Source organism: Nicotiana tabacum, chromosome 23, assembly GCF_000715075.1.
Source record: "Nicotiana tabacum cultivar K326 chromosome 23, ASM71507v2, whole genome shotgun sequence".
Taxonomy (NCBI): domain Eukaryota; kingdom Viridiplantae; phylum Streptophyta; class Magnoliopsida; order Solanales; family Solanaceae; genus Nicotiana; species Nicotiana tabacum.
The window spans coordinates 116,025,273-116,045,432 of record NC_134102.1 but is presented as its reverse complement, the minus strand read 5'-3'; the positions used below and the strand labels follow the sequence as shown (position 1 = coordinate 116,045,432).

The following is a 20,160-nucleotide window of genomic DNA, read 5'->3' as shown; positions in this document are numbered from 1 at the left end:
TAATGAATCTGAATTATATGTGATCCAGAACATATACTGAATACCAGGTGAAAAATAAAATCATAAAAAAAGTAATTTTATTTTGCCATCAACGTTGCTTATCTGGCACCAATTTCAAATCATTATTGAACAGTGATTTAATAGCCTAACAAATTACATTTGCCCGCGCGCACTTTCCATTTCACAAAATGACAAGCAAGTGGTAATTTCCCTAATAATAATGGCTTTTCAGCAAACAAAATAGTTTATTATCGCCTTATAAAAAATCAGAAATATTACAGACAAGGCTCAATATCAACATCTTTGTCGCGGCTCAGCTCTCCGGCGAAAAATACAGTTGAATCTTGTCCAATCAAACGCCGCCGGCAATCGGAACCCTAGAATATTAGTTCATCAGTGATCGGTATCCCCCAATCCATCATTTTCTACCGTAAAGTTACATTTCTCATTAATTTTAGTGCAATTAATTTGTTCTATATATTTTCAGAATCTTTGTGATCGCTAATTATATTTGAATCTTTACGGGCATTCTTTAGAACAGGACTAGAAGTTTAGTGTTGAAATTGAGGATCTGCTCTAACTAATTTATCTGCCAAAGTTTAAGGCTTTTTTTAAATTGGTTTTATACTTTTTCTTAAATTTTATTCACCCAGCTGAAGTGGGAGAAGCTGTACCCTGATATCACTGTGATAAAAAATAAAAAATAAAAAATAAAAATAATGATATTAAAGGTTTACTGCATCAATGAAGAAATGTAGGATTAATGGAGAATTAAAGTGATTGAATAGAAACGTTTAGTCCTCGTGCTTGTTGATTAAAGTCTACTAAAGTTGGAATCTTTTCGAGGTTCTTAAAATATAAGAACAGGAAGGAGATCATTTATCTCTATTTTTTTGGATGTCGAAGTAGGATGATGAGATCCTAAATGGACAAGTGACGTTCTTGCATTTGTATGTAAATGAAGTATCTCTAACTCTGAGCATATCCTAAAAGATAGCTCAATATGGAGAGACGTCACCACTTGTAGGTCTAACAATCTGTGTAACTTAGCAAATGTATTCCTAGTCAAGTTTCTCGCTGTCTCTCACTAAAGTCTAGGGGGAAAACTCAAGTTTAAGGATAATTAGAAGTTTATATATTAACATTAAACTGACACCGATATGGCGATATCCAATAAAGACATATTACCTGAAAAAATCACAAATTTAAGAATGTAAACCAAAAATTTTTGCCTTTTCTTTTTATACTTTGGATGTCATCTCTTTTGCTTAATGAAGTTTTTGAAAAGGAAAAAAGAGCAGAAATTGCCACTTTGATCCTAATATGTCAAAGAGAGTAAAAGAAAACAGATAGGGGACATGGGCATGGGTATGGTTTCAGTGGCTCTGAGGCTTGTTCAATTCTTTCAAATGCTCTTTTCTCTTGCTTTATGCTCTGGAGATGGACATAGGGGCAACTTCTTGGAGCATGGAAGGTTAGCTCTGAAGTAAAACGCATCTAGTGGAGGAATTATCCTCTAATTAGCAAAGGCATATGTAGAAACTCTGGAGTGCAAATTCTCTTCTCCAGAGTAAACACTACTCTTTTTGGATGTATTTATTGGCATAAAATTGTGTTTCAATCCATTATGAGTAATACTGCCTAGTTCATGGCCTACTGAAGCAACTGTGTGGAGTTTTTAACTTTGAAAGAGAGTGTATCTTAGGGAACAGAGGACTGTGGTCATCAATAACAATTCTGCCAAAAGGGTTTTATCCTCATATTGCCCTACATGAAAGAAAAGATGTATTGGATGTGTAATGTCGTGGCATAAATGTTTAGTTTGCTTAATTCCTTTTTTTTTTGTTTCTGTTATTTTTAATTGCTCAAACTATTTATGACCCACATCATATGGTCTGAAAATCCTAATTCTGAAACTGTGCTGAAAATCTGTACTGCAGCCGTTCTCTTGTATGAAGTGGGCAAGATAATGACGGACATGCCACGTTATCTCAGAGAATGCTTGCACACAGGGAAGCTAGCTTGTTTAGCAATGTTAGTATCTGGAGGCATTGTAATGCAAATTCTGGTCTGCCCCATTGTCCTTTAATATCCTATGTTTATAGGATCTCTTTTCTCTCTTATTGTAGTCATTTGTCCTGATCTGGCTTTCCTTGTATTGTGTTGCAGGCATGTGCTTTGTACAATAACTGGTGGCCAATGTTGACAGGTGTTTTGAAATCATAAATCTTGGGTTAAACTAGATCATCCATTTGCTCTTACTCCCAGTCATCCACTTGTGCAAATTTAAACTAGATCATCCATTCACTCTTACTCCCTGTCAATACGCAAATTTGGAAACTCTGCTTTTAGGATGGCCATATAAAATGATTCAACTGTCTCAGAAGGAAATTTCCTTTCTGTTTAGTTGGGGTGTGTAGTTTAGATATTACATAATTTTGTGCTTAGCTTTGAGATCTTGAACATTTAGAAGACATAACATGTGAAATCTGTTGTTTTTAAATATCTGAGTTAAAAATGCTCTGTAAACTATCATGGATCCTGACTATTGTTGGTTTTTGTTGCTGTAGTTATAATGTATGTCATTCTACCAATGCCTTTGATGTTCTTTGCTGGTTCAGATACTTCCAGTCTGTACTCTGAATCTGGAAGCGGGTGAGGCTTGTTCTTACGCACATCATGCGATAATTAGTAAATCTTAAATAAAAGCACTTCTTCTCAAGGACCAGGCCTCATATTTGCTTTTAAATGACTTGATTAACAGTTGGCTAAATGCGACTAAGTTCTTGACTGGAGCGTCCACCGTTGGCAGCATTGCAATTCCGATTATCTTAAAGCATGCTGGTGTAATCGGTTGGGGAGCCATGGCGTTGGAGCTCTCATCCTTTTTCGTGCTTGTACTGTCCATTTTGTGTTATCTTGGGATGAATGAAGAGGACGGATATAGTATGCTTTGAAATTGGTCTTACGCTTCCTGCTCTATTTGCGTGCAACAGAATATGGAACCTCAACTTCCCATTCTTGTCAACATGGTCATTGTCTGAGTCTTGTTATGTTTTGTAGATAGAAATATTGCTGTCTGTAAATTATTGGTTGTGACAAGTCAACAATTACTGCGCGAGCTACATTTGATGTTTGATAGTTCTTGCAGGATAAATTTTTTTTTTGATTGAAATTTCGGTTGTGTAATTGGAAATTGTATTCCATTTGTGAGAAGAATTTCATGACAGAATTTCTGTTCATGACTGAAGAAACTCAATGATGTTTTAATCCAGGGAAAAATAGTTGATAAATCATCATAATCATTCTTGGAATCAAATGGCCCTTAAGATGCAACCTTTTGTTATAGAATCCTTTGGAGGTTGCTAATTTTGGTGGAGAATGGAGAGAAATTAGTGAACAAATAATTGCAGCAAGAAAATGAGGTTTCAAATCAATATCAGTATTTGGAGACTTGAACCTTATGAAACCGTCCAGCATGACAAATCTTTCCTTATCTTTTTATTTTCGCGTAATGAAATTGAGAATTTTTATTTGGTCAGTCAGAGGGGTAAAAGAAGTTAAAATCTTTTACCTTAATTTTTCTGTTTGAAGGAAGAGTGTCATGGTTGATGAAGAATAGTAGGTTAGGAATGTTGATAGTTTTGGTATGTTACCAATGATTCCTATTCCCTCATTGGGACGGTCAAATGAGTTAAAAAACAATTGAAAACTTTTACTCCCGCCCGTCCACAATAAGTGATTTTTTGACCTTTTTTTTATGGTCCAAAATAAGTGATTTTTTCAGATTTTAAGAATGAATTAATTATTTTTTTCCTACACTACCTTTGGAGTAAATAGTGCTGGAGTATGTGTTAGGAGTGTTTATGTGAAGAGATAGTAAAGGTTAATATGGTCAATTTCATTGCTAATTAATATTAAAAAGTGAATTTCTTAATCTGTGTGAAAACAACCAAAAAAATTACTTATTATAAACCGGAGAGAGTACCTTTATTTCTTTCAGAGTGAAATAGTGTACTGAGAATGTAACACTGCTCCCATCAATTTGCAAGACATTCACTAGCTCTACAGCTCAATTCTCATTTCAAGTTAATGACGCGAATTGTAAAATCTACATAAATTAACCAACCAATTGCTCTTGATCTACTTAATAATTTTCATCTAAACTTCTCGTTTAAAGGTAATTCATCTTCAGTTCATCGCAAGTGTTTACTGTCAAAAATCACCAAAAAACTGTAGGGTCCTTTTTCTTTCCACATCCAAACCGATAGGTTTAATTATTAAATTCAATGTAAAGTTGAAACTTAAAAAAAGAGTTTTAGAAATTGTGCGAAAAAATAATTTTTGAAAGTTGAAGTTATGTTTGGACATGTATTTTATTTGAATAAAAGTTAAAGTTTTGTGACTGAAATAAAAAATTTCACCCAAAAATCGCCCTAAACCAGTTATTGGGAACTTGAAAATTTTTGAATTTTTTTTCCCAAAACATGATCATATTTCATAAACAAACAATGTTTATAATTTTTTTTTTTGAAAAAATGAAACCAAAATCGATAGCCAAACGGGAGCTTAGTACATTGTGTGATGTAAGGATTAAGTGCATGTCACATCTGTACTAGAAGCCAAATATTAGTAAGAGAACTAGTGAAATTCTCCGCACTTCGCGCGGTCATTACAAAAATTAGTAAATTTGTCATATGATCGTGTTATAAACTTAATCGAGATAGAAGAGGTACGATTTCCATGCATTTTATACAATATAAATATTTTCTCCTGTTAGGTAAAAAAATCACAATATAACCAAAAATATTTAACAAATATCAGTAAAACAGTCGTCGAAGCCTAAACTCGAAAATGGTATATATTAGTTATTGAATATTGTAGCATTCTCATGGTTGTGTATTAGGGCTGTTCATTTGGATCGAATATCCGAAATCCGAACCGATCCGTTCAATTTTGGATTTTGGATTTCGGATTGGATCAGATTTCGGATTGTGTTTATTAAAATTTCGGATTTCGTATCGGATTCGGATTGGTATAATTTTAATACGATCCGATCCGAAATCCGAAATTATTAGGGCATGTATAAATTCTAAACTTTAATTCGGATAATTAGTACTTTCTTTATATTTTTCTCCAAGTTATTACCTTTAAAATTGATGGATTTAGCTCTATTGGCACCATAGTACTCTCATAATTATATAAACATGAATTTTTCTTACTGTACTGCCTATTTTACAAAGAAAATATACATATGAGTTTGAAACTTTGAGGCATAATAATTTGATCCGAAATTCAAAAATCCGATCCGATCCGATATTAATTCTTTTCTAGAATCCGAATTCCTAAAATCTATCCGATCCATGCACAACCGTGTATTGATTCCATGTAAAATTTTAGAAAGAAATATTGTTGTAAATGAATATACGAACACTCGTACACTGTAGTCTCGAAAAACAAAAAAGAAGAGTTACACTATATTTGAAAACAAATTTGTACCAGCAAAACTTAATAGAAACAAATTTAGAGGACTCTAAGGGTGTGTTTGGTACGAAAGAACATATTTTTCGGAAAATGTTTTCCAATTTTTTCATGTTTGGTTGGTTTAAATATTTTGAAAAATATTTTCCTTATGAACTCATTTTCCTCCAATTGGAGGAAAATATTTTCCTTATCAAGAGAAGGGAAAATATTTTCCAAAACTCCTTCTCAACCTTCCCCGCCCTCACCCATCCCACACCCTCACACACCTACCCACCTAACTCTATCCCATGCCTACCCACCCCACCTCTCTCTCAGAAAAGGCTTTTGTTTTTTTAAATTTCAGTTTTTTTTGTCACCACCCACCCTACTACCCTCCCCTCTCCCCCTCGATTTTTTTTAAAAAAAAATATATTTTCAGTTTTAGTTTTTTCATCTTTCGGTTTACATGTTTGAAATTTTACAAGTTCTAAAATTATGAGTTCAAAGGTTTATATGTTTGGAAGTTTATGCGTACCAAACACCGAAAAATGAATAAGATTACTACTTGTTTTCCAAGAAAATATTTTCTACGAAAAACATTTTCCGTTATACCAAACACACCCTAAATAAAATGCAAAAGAACACTGAAAGTGAGATTTAAGAAATTAGATGTAGAATTGAATACTTTCCAGCTATAGCTCATTCCAGATGTTCACAAGACAACCTACAGTTTTCAAGGAAAGAGAAGAAAAATACTCATTTTTCAACATCATAAATCTTCCCTATATTCCTTCTCATTTGCTTCTGTTTCATCCCTAAACCTTCTACTCCATTCGTTCACTTTTACTTGACATTTATACTAAAAATAGATTTTCATTTTTACTTGTCACTTTATGCATATCAAGAGAAGATATTTTTTTTTCTTGTTATACCCACAATATTTATTACTCATTTCAAATCATTTTCTCAATCCAATAAAATATGCATCAATTAATATGGGTATCACAGTAAATTATGCACTTTATTTATTATTTCTTAAGGGGCATGAAAAGTCAAAACGTGCCAAATAAAAGTAAACGAAGGAAGTATATGATATTAGTCTTATAGTAATCCGTAGCCCTCATTACTAAGATCAAAGTAACGTATGCTCCAAACATATTTTTACCCAAGCAAGTAGAATAAAAGAAAGCATGTAACATTGCTTCCCAATACAAGCCAATTTTCTGACCATTGATCTTGGAAATCTCATTCTTACATTAAGCGTGACTTTGAACTACTATTTGAAATATGACTTTTGTGGTCATTCATCAAACTCTTCCAAATTAAATTTGCATTCTATACGTTCTGCTTAGTAAACTTCACTCACATCTTCCCAAAATGTTCTTTGAAATGTTACAGAAGAGGCAATTGAGCAGTATGAAGAATACAGTTCTACGAGAAAAAGCAAGACTCATGAAAAAAATATAAAGGGAAACAAAAGATGGAAAACTCCGATTCAAATGAACTTAAGTGCAAATTCACTATCTAGGAAGCTATGGACCAGGATTATACAACATGATTATGAAATAGACTGCATAATTTATTGAAAAATTTATTTCAAACGCTAAATTATTTGCTTCATATGCCAACAAACAAAAAGATTCATTGAACGTCCACAGGAAATACAGAAAAAACTAAAGAAATATTGAAGATTGGCTCATAATATTTAGGGTTAGCATTATATGGCATCATAATCTGATGCCTTCGAACACAAAAAGCTGAGAATGATCTAATGAAAGAGAAGTATCCAATGGCGACATCACAAAGGAAAATATAAGTTAGGAAATGCGCGTCGAAACTCTCCTCGTCTGCCACCCAGAAAGAATAAAAACTAATGCAGTCATATGCAGAACTCCAATAGTACAAAAAATAATTAAATAGAAATAGATCTTTATTGAGGTTTTTTTTATTTAAGATGAAATAGTCTTAAAATAAGGGTGAATAGGAAATGGAGGGAAAATAAAAATTTTTGAGTAAAATTTTAAGTTTTTCTCTCTTGACAATGAGACATTGTCCCATATTGGAAGAGGAAAAGATTTTTGGTGGGTATATATATAATTGCTCTTCTTGTAGCTCTTAAAGAGTTAAGAAGAAAGCAAGCCTCGCGCCGTCGTCGTCGTCGCTCGCTTGGCTCGGCTTCGGCTACGGCTACGGCTTTAATTTTTTGGACCAAATTTATTTGTTAATAGTAAATATTAACGTAAGATTATCCGCATTTATAACGGATATGTTCCAATCCATGTATTGACCACCAGCTGCAATAGCAGCCGCTTAATGCTCTTCCCACCATGGCCAAGTGCTCCACAAACAAGCTAGTGCATGCTCCACCATGGAGGGTGGAGGGTCGTTCATCTTTAAAGCTGACTGCTATATATATATGTGCAGCAGCTGTTGAAGAAAGATATACAAACCAAACTGAAAAATGCTCAACTTTGGCTATACATTGCACTCCTTCCTCTCAGCATTTCCATACGATTTTCTGAGTTTCTACTCCTTCGTTCTGCATTGTTTTAACTTCAAACAAAGCAACTGTAAGTGTGATTTGCTACCGAACTTTGTGTTCGCTGAAACACTGGGGTTTGAAGTACCGCTACACCAGTGTGTGATTCGTTCTATCCTGGGAGGAAATAATCTATAACCTTGGGTAATAGGAGGGGATTAAATTCTTTAAGAAAATACTGTGAATTCAGTGGGCTCGAATTAATTACTGTTTCATTACGATAACTTATATTTTGCAGAATTATTATTTACAAATACAGCAATATTGGCGGGACTAACAAGCTTAAGAAATTTAATATTTATTTCTGTATTTGTGTTATTCTTATTATTCTGCAAACTAAAACCTTAGTGGTTTTGTGTACTCCCGTTTTGGAGAGTAAAGCCTTCGTGGCGTTTTGTTGGAGATTAAAATCTACGTGATTTTTACTCCAGTTTGAAAACGTTTATTAAACGTTTGTTTGTGTCATTCTTTTACAGAAAAAATGACGACTGAAAGCGAAAACCAAGCTGTTCCGACGGTGACTGCCAACGCAACGACAAGCCAAACACCGTCGTTGGCACCGGCAAAAAAATCCGGAAAATTTTTCGGGATTGATTTCAAGCGCTGGCAGCAGAAGATGTTCTTCTACTTAACTACATTATGTCTACAGAAGTTCATCAAGGAAGATGTTCCTGATCTGCCAGATAAAACTCCAGAGAATGAACGCTTTCTCGTGATTGAAGCGTGGAATCATTCTGATTTTTTATGCAAGAATTATATTCTTAGTGAACTGGATGATAATCTGTATAATGTATACAGTGGCGTGGAGACGTCAAAAGAATTGTAGAATGTGCTTGAAAAGAAATATAAAACTGAAGATGCCGGGATGAAGAAATTCGTTGCAGCAAAATTTTTGGACTATAAAATGGTAGATAGCAAGTCTGTTATTACCCAAGTTCAGGAATTGCAAGTGATTATTCATGATCTACTTGCTGAAGGTCTTGTCATCAATGAAGCATTCCAAGTAGCAGCAATGATTGAGAAGTTGCCTCCGTTGTGGAAGGACTTCAAAAATTATTTGAAACACAAACGAAAGGAAATGTCCCTTGAAGATCTCATTATTCGGTTGAGAATCGAAGAGGACAATAAAACTGCTGAAAGGAGAGGCCGTGGAAATTCAACAATAATGGGAGCAAATATTGTTAAAAATAACAAAAAGAGGAAGAAGGCTTCTGGTCTGAAATACAACCCAAGCAAGAAGCGGTTCAGTAGAAACTGCTATAACTGTGGGAAAATCGGACACAAATCTACGGAGTGTCATGCTCCGAAGAAAGACAAGAAAAGGGGTCAAGCAAACATGGTAGTAAACCATGATGATGTTGATAACTTGTGTGCCATGCTTTCTGAATGTAACTTGGTGGGAAATCCTAAACTGTGGTGGTTTGATTCAGGAGCCACTCGCCATGTTTGTGCAGTTAGAGAAGCTTTTGCTACTTATGCTCCTGCTGGACCCGGAGAGAAGTTTATATGGGAAATGCTTCAACAGGAAAAGTTGAAGGATATGGGAAGATATTTCTGAAAATGACTTCTAGCAAGGTCATGACTTTGAACAATGTCCTTCATGTTCCCGAAATGAAAAAGAATTTAGTCTCTACTGGACTTCTTGTTAAGCACGGTTTTAAGTGCGTTTTTGTGTCCGACAAGGTTGTCATAAGAAGAATGAAATATTTGTAGGAAAAGGTTACCTCACCGAGGGCCTTTTCAATCTGAATGTAATGGTTGTGAAAAATAATAATAATATTTCAACTTCTTCTTACTTACTTGAGTCAAATAATTTATGGCATATACGTTTGGGTCATGTCAATTATAAAACCTTGCGGAAAATAATTAACTTGGAAGTACTGCCTAAGTTTGAATGCGAAAAATCAAAATGTCAAACATGTGTGGAATCTAAGTATGTTAAACATCCTTATAAGTCAGTTGAAAGGAATTTAAATCCTTTAGACTTAATTCACACAGATATTTGTGACATGAAGTCAATACCATCTCGCGGTGGAAAGAAGTATTTCATAACTTTTATTGACGATGGTACTCGATATTGCTATGTTTACTTACTGAATAGTAAAGATGAAGCAATAGACGCATTCAGGCAATACAAAAATGAAGTTGAAACGCAACTTAACAAGAAAGTAAAAATGATAAGAAGTGATAGGGATGGTGAATATGAATCTCCTTTTGAAGAAATATGTTTAGAATATGGAATTATTCATCAAACAACAGCCCCTTACACGCCCCAATCTAATGGGATTGCGGAAAGAAAGAATCGCACATTAAAGGAGATGATGAATGCGTTGTTGATAAGTTCTGGTTTGCCACAGAACTTGTGGGGGAAGCCATTCTTACGGCTAATCGAATATTAAATCGAGTGCCCCATAGCAAAACACAATCCATTCCATATGAAAAATGGAAAGGAAGGAAGCCCAACTTGAATTATTTTAAAGTGTGGGGGTGTTTGGCAAAAGTACAAGTTCCTAAACCCAAAAGGGTAAAGATAGGACCGAAAACCGTTGATTGTGTTTTCATAGGATATGCGACAAATAGTAAAGCATATCGATTTCTGGTTCATAAATCAGAAAATCCCGACATTCATAATAATACGGTTATAGAATCAGATAATGCTGAGTTCTTTGAAAATATATATTCGTATAAAAATGAATGTGAGTCGTTTGGTGAAGGATCTAAACGACCTCGGGAAGAAACAAAAAAAAGTATATGTAATCAGGAGGATCCAAGACGTAGTAAACGTCAAAGAACGTCTACTTCATTTGGACTAGATTTTGTGACTTTCTTATTGGAGAATGAGCCTCAAACATTTAAAGAAGCTATAACTTCTTCGGAATCATTATTTTGAAAAGAGGCAGTCAATAGTGAAATAGAATCCATATTGAACAACCATACATGGGAATTGGTTGATCTTCCTCCTGGAAATAAACCTTTGGGTTCTAAATGGATTTTTAAGAGAAAAATAAAAAATGATGGCACTATTGATAAATTCAAGGCAAGACTAGTAGTCAAAGGGTATAGACAACGAGAAGGTCTAGACTACTTTGATACATACTCTCCAGTTATAAGAATTACGTCCATACGGATGTTAGTAGCATTAGCTGCAGTGTATGGTCTTGAAATTCATCAAATGGATGTTAAGACGGCCTTCTTAAATGGAGAGTTAGAGGAAGAAATTTACATGGAACAACCTGAAGGGTTTGTGGTTCCAGGTAAAGAAAAGAAGGTATGTAGACTTGTTAAGCCTCTTTACGGACTAAAACAAGCACCCAAATAATGGCATGCGAAATTTGACCAAACAATGTTGTCAAATGGTTTTAAGATAAATGAATGTGATAAATGTGTGTACATTAAAAATATTCCAAATCACATAGTCATTGTTTGCCTATATATGGATGATATGCTGATAATGAGTAATGACATTGCCAACATAAATGCTACTAAGCGTATGCTCAATAGCAAGTTTGATATGAAAGACTTGGGAGTTGCTGATTTAATTCTGGGAATTAAGATCCATAAGACTCCTCAAGGTCTGGCATTGTCACAATCTCATTATATTAAGACAGTACTTGAAAAATTCAAGCACTTGAGCTTTAAAGCTGCAAAGACTCCAATTGACGTGAATCTTGCATTAGCAAAGAATAAAGGCCAAAGCATATCACAATTGGATTATGCTCGTGTGTTGGGATGCTTAATGTATATCATGAATTGTACACGACCAGATATAGCTTGTGCTATAAGTAAACTGAGTCGATATACGAGCAATCCAGGCCAATCTCATTGGATGACAATGAAACGAGTTTTGGGATATTTAGAACATACCCAGAACTTTGACTTGCACTACAGTAAATTCCCTGCGGTGATTGAGGGATACTGTGATGCAAATTGGATCACCGGTTCAACTGATTCTAAGTCCACGAGTGGATATATATTCACTATTGGTGGAGGAGCGGTATCTTGGAAGTCGTCCAAACAAACATGTATTGCCCGCTCTACAATGGAGGCTGAATTCATAGCCTTAGATAAAGCCGGTGAAGAAGCTGAATGGCTCCGGAATTTCTTGGAAGACATTCCATTTTGGCCCAAACCGTTGGCACTAATATGCATACATTGTGATAGTCAAGAGGCAATTGGAAGGGCTGGGAGCGTTATGTATAACGGTAAATCTCGTCATATACGACGAAGACATAAAACTGTTAGGCAATTACTCTCTAGAGGAATTATCACGATTGACTATGTAAAGTCAAGTGATAATGTGTCGGATCCACTTACAAAAGTCCTAACTAGAGAGGTAGTTGAGAAATCATCAAGGGGAATGGGGCTATGGCCGAGAACAAGTCATTGTGCCGTAACTCTACCTAGAAGACTGGAGATCCCAAGATCTAGGTTCAAGGAGATCAAACAAAGTCATTAATGATGGTTCAACATTGTCAAATAAAATTTTAGTCCGTTCTCGTGATGAGACAATGTTCAGTACCAAGGATAAAGCATTAAGGCTTTTTAACGATTTCTAAATTTGATACGGGGTATATCAAATAGTGTATCTACAGGATGACACGTTTAGGAATCACCTATGTAAGTGTGAAGTGTTAGCCGCTTCAAGGAGAACTTTGTAAGGCCAGTTCTCTACGCACTAATGAAATCAGGCGGTGTTCATGGCTGAAACGAACACAACAATGAGAGCCAAAAACGGTTAAGGGTCGGTTGTGTGACTTATGGTTGTCTAGGTATACACCAAAGTTCGACGGTTCAAAGATATCAAATCTACCGATTGACCGAGTATATCCGACATAAGTTCACTACGGAAAGTTCAAAGGGAAACCTACTTATCCAGATGCGATTAATCCTTGCTTGCAAATCACACAGTTTTTTCATGCATACTTCCGTGATATAGCCATTCCCCATTCATGTGGGGGATTGTTGAGGTTTTTGTTATTTAAGATGAAATAGTCTTAAAATGAGGGTGAATGGGAAATGGAGGGAAAATGAAATTTTTTGAGTAAAATTTTAAGTTTTTCCCTATTGACAATGAGACATTGTCCCATATTGGAAGAGGAAAAGATTTTTGGTGGGTATATATATATAATTGCTCTTGTAGCTCTTAAAGAGTTAAGAAGAAAGCAAGCCTCGCGCCGTCATCGTCGTCGCTCACTCTGCTCGGCTCGGCTTCGGCTTCGGATTCGGATTCGGATTTGGATTTGGATTTGGATTTGGATTTGGTCAAATGATCGATTGATTGATTAATTTTTTGGACCAAATTTATTTGTTAATAGTAAATATTAACGTAAGATTATCCGCATTTGTAACGGATATGTTCCAATCCGTGTATTGACCACCAGCTGCAATAGCAGCCGCCTAATGCTCTTCCCACCATGGCCAAGTGCTTGCTCCACAAACAAACTAGTGCATGCTCCACCATGGAGGGTGGAGGGTCGTTCATCTTCAAAGCTGGCTGCTATATATATGTGCAGCAGCTGTTGAAGAAAGATACGAACGAAAAACGAAAACACCAACAAAACTGAAAAACGCTCAACTTTGGCTATACATTGCACTCCTTCCTCTCAGCATTTCCATACGATTTTCTGAGTTTCTACTCCTTCGTTCTGCATTGATTTAACTTCAAACAAAGCAACTGTAAGTGTGATTTGCTACCGAACTTTGTGTTCGCTGAAACACTGGGGTTTGAAGTACCGCTATACCAGTGTGTGATTTGTTCTATCCTGGAAGGAAATAATCCATAACCTTGGGTACTAGGAGGGGATTAAATTCCTTAAGGAAACACTGTGAATTCAGTGGGCTCGAATTAATTACTGTTTCATTACGATAACTTATATTTTGCAGAATTATTAGTTACAAATACAACAATATTGGCGGGACTAACAATCTCGACCTAAAAAATCTACTAAAAAAAGAAAGAGCGGAGAAGGAAGACATTACTAACTAATGATGATAGAGGTTGATATTTTGCTCCAGTTACCCCAAAAAGTGATTCTCTTCCAATTTATAATCGAATCTACAAGAAAGTAAAGCCAAGTGACCAAAAGCTTGAAATTTTGGTAACGACATATAGTGAAAACACAGTCCAACATTGTTTTTCCTATTAAAAATATCAAGAGAGCAAAAAGTGAAGAATATTATATTTGAAACAGATATTATGGATCAAAAATTACATAATAAATAGACTTTTTAGTTGTTGATCGATTTAAAAACATTACCAATCTTTTTTCCCCTTAAGTTACCACTTGATTGTCAACTAATTGAATTCCAATTCAGATGACATCTTGGATGTTCAAAAGAACAAACAGTGACTTTAATTTAACAAAATACTCTACAAATGTCAGATAAAATAAGTATGAAAGGAGTAAAAAGTGCCATTAGTTCAATCACTGCTCTAGATTAACCATATTGCACGGTTTATAATATACGACATGTTAGTTTCCGACCTGGCAAAAAATGTTTCAAAGAAAAGCTAAATCGGGACTACAGAAGAATTCGAATAAAAAATTATCAGTGATAATAATTATGCTTACAATCAATTATTCAACTATTTCACAAACAATTCTAATAGCAAAAAATCAATCTTTATCGGGCACAAATGTATATTTTTGGTTTTGAGAAATCCAACTTAAGCCAACACACAAATTGTCAAAATGTGATAATTGGTGAAAAGAGTATCTTTTGTGCAGTGTATATACCATAAAACACAGAAATAGAAAAAGAGTGTACCTTTTCCAAATCTATTAAAGGAGCGATGGTACAATCGAATTGTGCTTTTTTGCTATTGCTGTTCCTTTTCGCGTTCTTCTTAGTTTGCTATTCAATGATGTGATGAACGTTAGTATGCCTTCAATTTTAAGCATTATTTTTTTGACCCTTAATCTTCCGTAGGTTCATCACTAATTACAGATCTTTTCATGGAAGAGAGATGTCACGATCCAAATTCCCCTAACATTTTAGAAATGGTTGATTTTTAATTATTAAGTAAGTGGAAGGCGAGAAATTTAATAAAAATAAAGTGTGAGCAATTATAAGGACAAGTGTGATAAAATAAATACTCAAAAATCATCAAATGTCTACTAGTATAATTCCAAGACCTGGTGTCACAAGTGTACGAGCTACTAGTAGAATATACAAAATACTAAATTACTATATAAATTAGAGTAGACAAAAAAGAAATACAAAAAAGAGACTTCAGGTGTTGCAGAACGGACTGGGAAGCAGCTCACCACTAAGTCTCGGGGTATCAGGGGTGCGCGCCAGGATGTCTACCAGATGCACCTGCCTCAGATCCTGCACGGTTAGTGCAGAAGTGTAGCTTGAGTATATAAACAATATGTACCCAGTAAGTATCCAGTCTAATCTCGAAGAAGTAGTGATGAGGGGTCGACTTCGACACTTACTATGGGCCAATAATAAAATGCAAAAATTCTAAACAGGTATGGAACGTGAAAATAATAATAATAATAATAATAATAATAATAATAATAATAATAATAATAATAATAATAATAATAATAATAATAATAATAATAATAATAATAATAATAATAATACAATAACAAGCAGGGAATAAATGGTTCCTTAACTGATGATAAATTCCAAAAATTTCTCTAGCCAACATCTACTAATCCCAATTCAATTTCTATCATTAAGTAAATTATAACTTCACAAGCCATGAAATAATATCAAGTGTAATCCGGTTACGAGTATTACCACACACGATTTATGTCGAGGTCGTACGACCCGATCCAAAAATATATATATTGTGTGCACTGCCGAGGGTCGAACGGCACAAACCATAAATGCATCTATTACACTGCCGAGGCGAACGACCCGCTCCCATGAGAATAGAGAAGTTTACCTCGCTCGCGAAAATACTTGCGACGCGAGAGGACATGGATTTCTCAGAGATATTAAATATCCATCAATTCTTCCCCAAAATAAGAATTCTAAATTGGAAGTTTCTCAACTTTAACGTCTCTAGTCTCAGTCCTATTCAGGATAATTAATATACATAACAAATATGACAGTACAATTAAAGCATGATCTAAATCTAAGACTACCCGGACATCTCATGAAATCTTGCTACGCACGGACTCTTATCACCTAGTGCGTACGTAGCTTCCTACACAAATAACTCACAACAAAATACACCTAAGGGGATGAGTTCCCTCTTACAAGGTTAGGCAAGAGATTTACCTCGTTATCAAGCTCACTTTCGGCCCACAAATTCATTCTAAAGCCTTAACTCGGTGCCGAACAATCCGAAACTAGTCAAATATTATATAAATTAGTCAATACATGTTCAAAATTTCATAATTTAACTATTAGAGTAATTACCAACCCAAATTGAAAGATTCCTAAAATGCACCCCAGGGCCCACATGCCCGAATTCCGAAATTTTTCGAAGATAATTATTACCCATAACCTCACAAACTCAAATATATAATTTCACCCAATTCCATAATCATTTTCGTGGTTAAATCCCATTTTTACCAAAACCCTAGTTTTTCCTCAAAATTCCTTTAATTTTACCATTTTCCATGTTAAATCTACCCATGACCCGCGTATTTAGCTAAAGAATTGATGGAGATCACTTACCTCTTGATGTTGATGAAAACACCCCGTAAATGCTCTCAAAAATCGCGTAAGACCAAGTGGTAAATGAGCTAAGTCCCGAAATAAAAAAAGCTCTTGCATAAGTCGCAGATGTCGCATTTGTGACATCTAGTTCGCAAATGCGAAAGATAGCCATCTCCACCATGGTCGCAAATGCGACCAAGAACTTTGCAAATGCGAAGAGAGGTAGTTCGCAAAAGCGGCAGGATCTTCGCAAATGCGAATCCTCAGTGCCTTCCCAACTTCGCAAATGTGAAGGGTTCCTCGCAAATGCGAATGGAACTTCGCATTTGCGATACCTGAGGCACCAACAAAAAAACCCAGAAAGTTGAAGTCCTTCCAGTCCTCCGAACGCATCCGAAACTCACTCGAGCCCTTAGGGCTCCATGCCAAACGTCAACACAAGTCTAAATATATATCATACGAACTCGCTCGCACGATCAAAACACCGAAATAATATCTAAAATCACGAATCATACGCCAAAACGCATGAATCAAATCATGAAATTCAAAACTTCTAAAAAAATAGTTCCGCGCGTCCGATTCCTATCAAATCAACTCGGAATGACGCCAAATTTTGCGTGCAAGTCTTAAATCACCATACAGAACTATTTTCAGCCTCGGAATCTCAAACATACCTCGATAACACCAAATCCTACTTCAAACCAAACTTAAAGAACTTGAAAACCTTTAATGCGATAACTTTTAATATTAAGTGCCGAAATACTCTCGGGTCATCCAAAACCCGATCCGAACATACGCCGAAATCCAAAATTATCATACAAACCTATTGGGACCGTCAAATCCCGGTTCTGAGGTCGTTTATTCAAAATGTTGACTCAAGTCAAACTCAACCCCTTTTAAGCCAATATTAAGGAACTAAGTGTTCTGATTTCAGCCCTGAACCCTTCCAAACCCGAACCATCCATCCCCGCAAGTCATGAAATAGTAAAAGCATATATGAAGAGTCTTATTTAGGGGAATAAGTTTCTAGAAAACAAAACGACCGATCGGATCGTTACAAAAAAGAAGAGAGATTAGTGTTCGAAATTACCATAGTTAATGAAAAGAAAAAGAAACGTTTTGGTTGAAATTGATGGGCTGCCATTATCAACGAAGGAAGTAGAAATTGTTTATTTAAAAAGTTAATCGGTGGCTTTTGTTGGTTAATTTAATGAGGTAAATGGGTAAAATATAATAGAAAAATCCCAAAAATGGAGGGGAAAAAAAAGGCAATTGCTGGTCAATGAATCATGCCATGACACAGGGCTTATGGCGTTGATTATATTCTCCGGTATAAGAAGCACGGTAAAAGCAGGTGAAGCAGGGAGGTCTTTGTTGATATCCCTGATTGCACAGGGACATTTTGGTCATTTCGATGGCTGGATAAAGGATTTCTTGGTAATTTTGTGGCTATCTTTTGGGCGGTGCCGCTTTCAACTGGGTTTATCGTAAAATCATAAAGATTCCGGGAAAAATGATACGCCCTCCGTTTCAATTTATGTGAACCTATTTCCTTTTTAGTCCGTACCAAAAAGAACGACCTCTTTCCTTATTTGAAAACAATTTACCTTTATGCAATGATTTATAGCCACACAAAATATATATGCCTTATTTTACACCATAAGTTCAAAAATTTTCTCTTTTTTCTTAAATTCCGTGCCCACTCAAATGAGTTCAATATATTGAAACCGAGGGAGTATTTCCTTAAATCATGCAGATTCAGGGGAAAACGATTTTTCCTTAAATTATACAGATTTAAAGCTGACATGACAAAAGAAGCAGGAATCAAAAGTAACTGAAGAAGTACATTAGGTTAGAAAGATCTTCTTTTGGTATTTTGCCTGGAGACCTAACTATGCTAGCGATAATGAAAGGAAAAGTTTTATATCCGCCACTGTTCATTGCTCGCCTGTTAATGGTTTGTTCTGCGTGAATCTTCGCCTGCTGTTAGATTTATCTGATTTGTTTGATACATATCTTTGGAACCCTACTATCAATGAGTTAAGACGACTTCTCAATTCTCCACTTGATTTAAATGAGGAAATATGTGAGCTGGAACCACTCTATGGGTTGGGTTGGGTTACGACTCAACCAATGATGATTATATAGTTGTGAATAGGAAATTCCATTGGATGGTCCTTTGTGATACTGGAAAAGATGGTTCATTTAAATGGGTGATTGTGTCCCTAAATTTATCAAGCGATGAAATCAAAGATATACCACAAAAGTGGGGTGGGGGGAGGGGGCTCGTGCCCGTGCACAGCAAGGGCTATGCCTAAGATAGTTGTACAAAAGTGGTTCGACACTAAGAAAGATAATTTCATACTTATTTAAGTTGATTAGTAGGATTACCCAAAAAGGAAGCAATACCATCAAGCAAACTAATATGCTTCATACAAACTAATACAAAAGTTGACGTTACAATAGGATAAAATCTGAAATTTAACAGCTATAGTTGACAACACATACTTTTATCTTGGTATCTACTGGAAAAAAAGAAAAAGAAAATCAAACATTAGAATCAGAACACACCATACCAAGCTGAATCTATAATGATCAACGCAAAGCAAAAGAGAGAAAGGGTTAGGCTTATGTTGCAATTAAAAAAAGGTCAACAGTATAAGGGGTCGTTTGGTAGGAGGTGTTTGAAAAAATAATGCAAGCATTAACTCTATGAATGGCTGTCCAACGGGACGGGACGTCCCGTTCCGTCCCGGTCCCGTCCCGTCCCGATCCCGTCCCGCATCCCGTCCCGTCCCACTTAATTTTAAACGGGATGGGCCTATGTTAAACGAGACATGGGATGGGACGGGATGGCCATTTCGTCCCATTTATCCCGTCTCATTTCATCCCGTCCCGTCCCGTCCCACCCGTCCCGTCTGTCCCGTCCCGCCCGTCCCTTCTGTCCCGTTCCGCCCGTCCCGCCCGTCCCTTCTGCCATTTCGTCCCGTTTATCCCGTCCCATTTCCTCCCGTTTTGTCCCGTCCCGTCCCGTGTCCCTTTTTTTGAATTATAGCCGTTGGGCAACGGCTATAATTGCAAAAATAGTCGTTCCCAACGGCCAAAAAAGGCCATATTTGGCCCCCACCCCGACCAAAACACCCCCTACCCCCAAACTTTTAATATAATCTCTAAGTTTATTAAATTATACTTTGGCCCTTTTTTTTTTACTATAAATACCCCAATCCTTCTTCATTTCTTCCCACAAAAATAAATTATTCTCTCTCAAATCTCTTACATTCTATCTATATTATTCTCTCAATTTTCTCGCAATTAAGTGATAAGTTTCAAGTATTTGGACAAATTTTTGGAGCAACTTTCAAGCTTCAAATTAATTTATCAAGTACTTGGAGCAATATTTTGGGCAATTTCTTCAAGTTTTAATATTTAATCACGGTGCACTCGTTCCATCTCCTAATTTTAATATATATTTTTTGTGCATTATTTTAGTGCTTAATTTTTGTGTTTACTTTACGTGTTCTATTTTCGTATTT

The 20,160-nt window shown here is 35.7% G+C and overlaps 1 protein-coding gene across 3 annotated transcripts; it reads left to right on the top strand.

Annotated features, from left to right (window-relative positions):
• Nucleotides 1-184: 184 nt before the first annotated feature.
• Nucleotides 185-3,254, top strand: LOC107806774 (vacuolar protein sorting-associated protein 55 homolog). 3 transcript variants are annotated; one of them, XM_016631005.2, is made up of 5 exons: nucleotides 185-403; nucleotides 1,941-2,068; nucleotides 2,170-2,209; nucleotides 2,571-2,655; nucleotides 2,765-3,254. In XM_016631005.2, exons 2-5 carry the CDS (start codon nucleotides 1,970-1,972, stop codon nucleotides 2,955-2,957), a joined length of 417 nt encoding a protein of 138 aa, XP_016486491.1. In that variant the 5' UTR covers nucleotides 185-403; nucleotides 1,941-1,969; the 3' UTR covers nucleotides 2,958-3,254. The 3 variants fall into 3 exon arrangements, with proteins under 3 accessions (XP_016486491.1, XP_016486492.1, XP_016486493.1); XM_016631006.2 differs by having other exon boundaries at nucleotides 278-430; XM_016631007.2 differs by lacking the exon at nucleotides 185-403 and having other exon boundaries at nucleotides 1,941-2,034.
• Nucleotides 3,255-20,160: the final 16,906 nt, after the last annotated feature.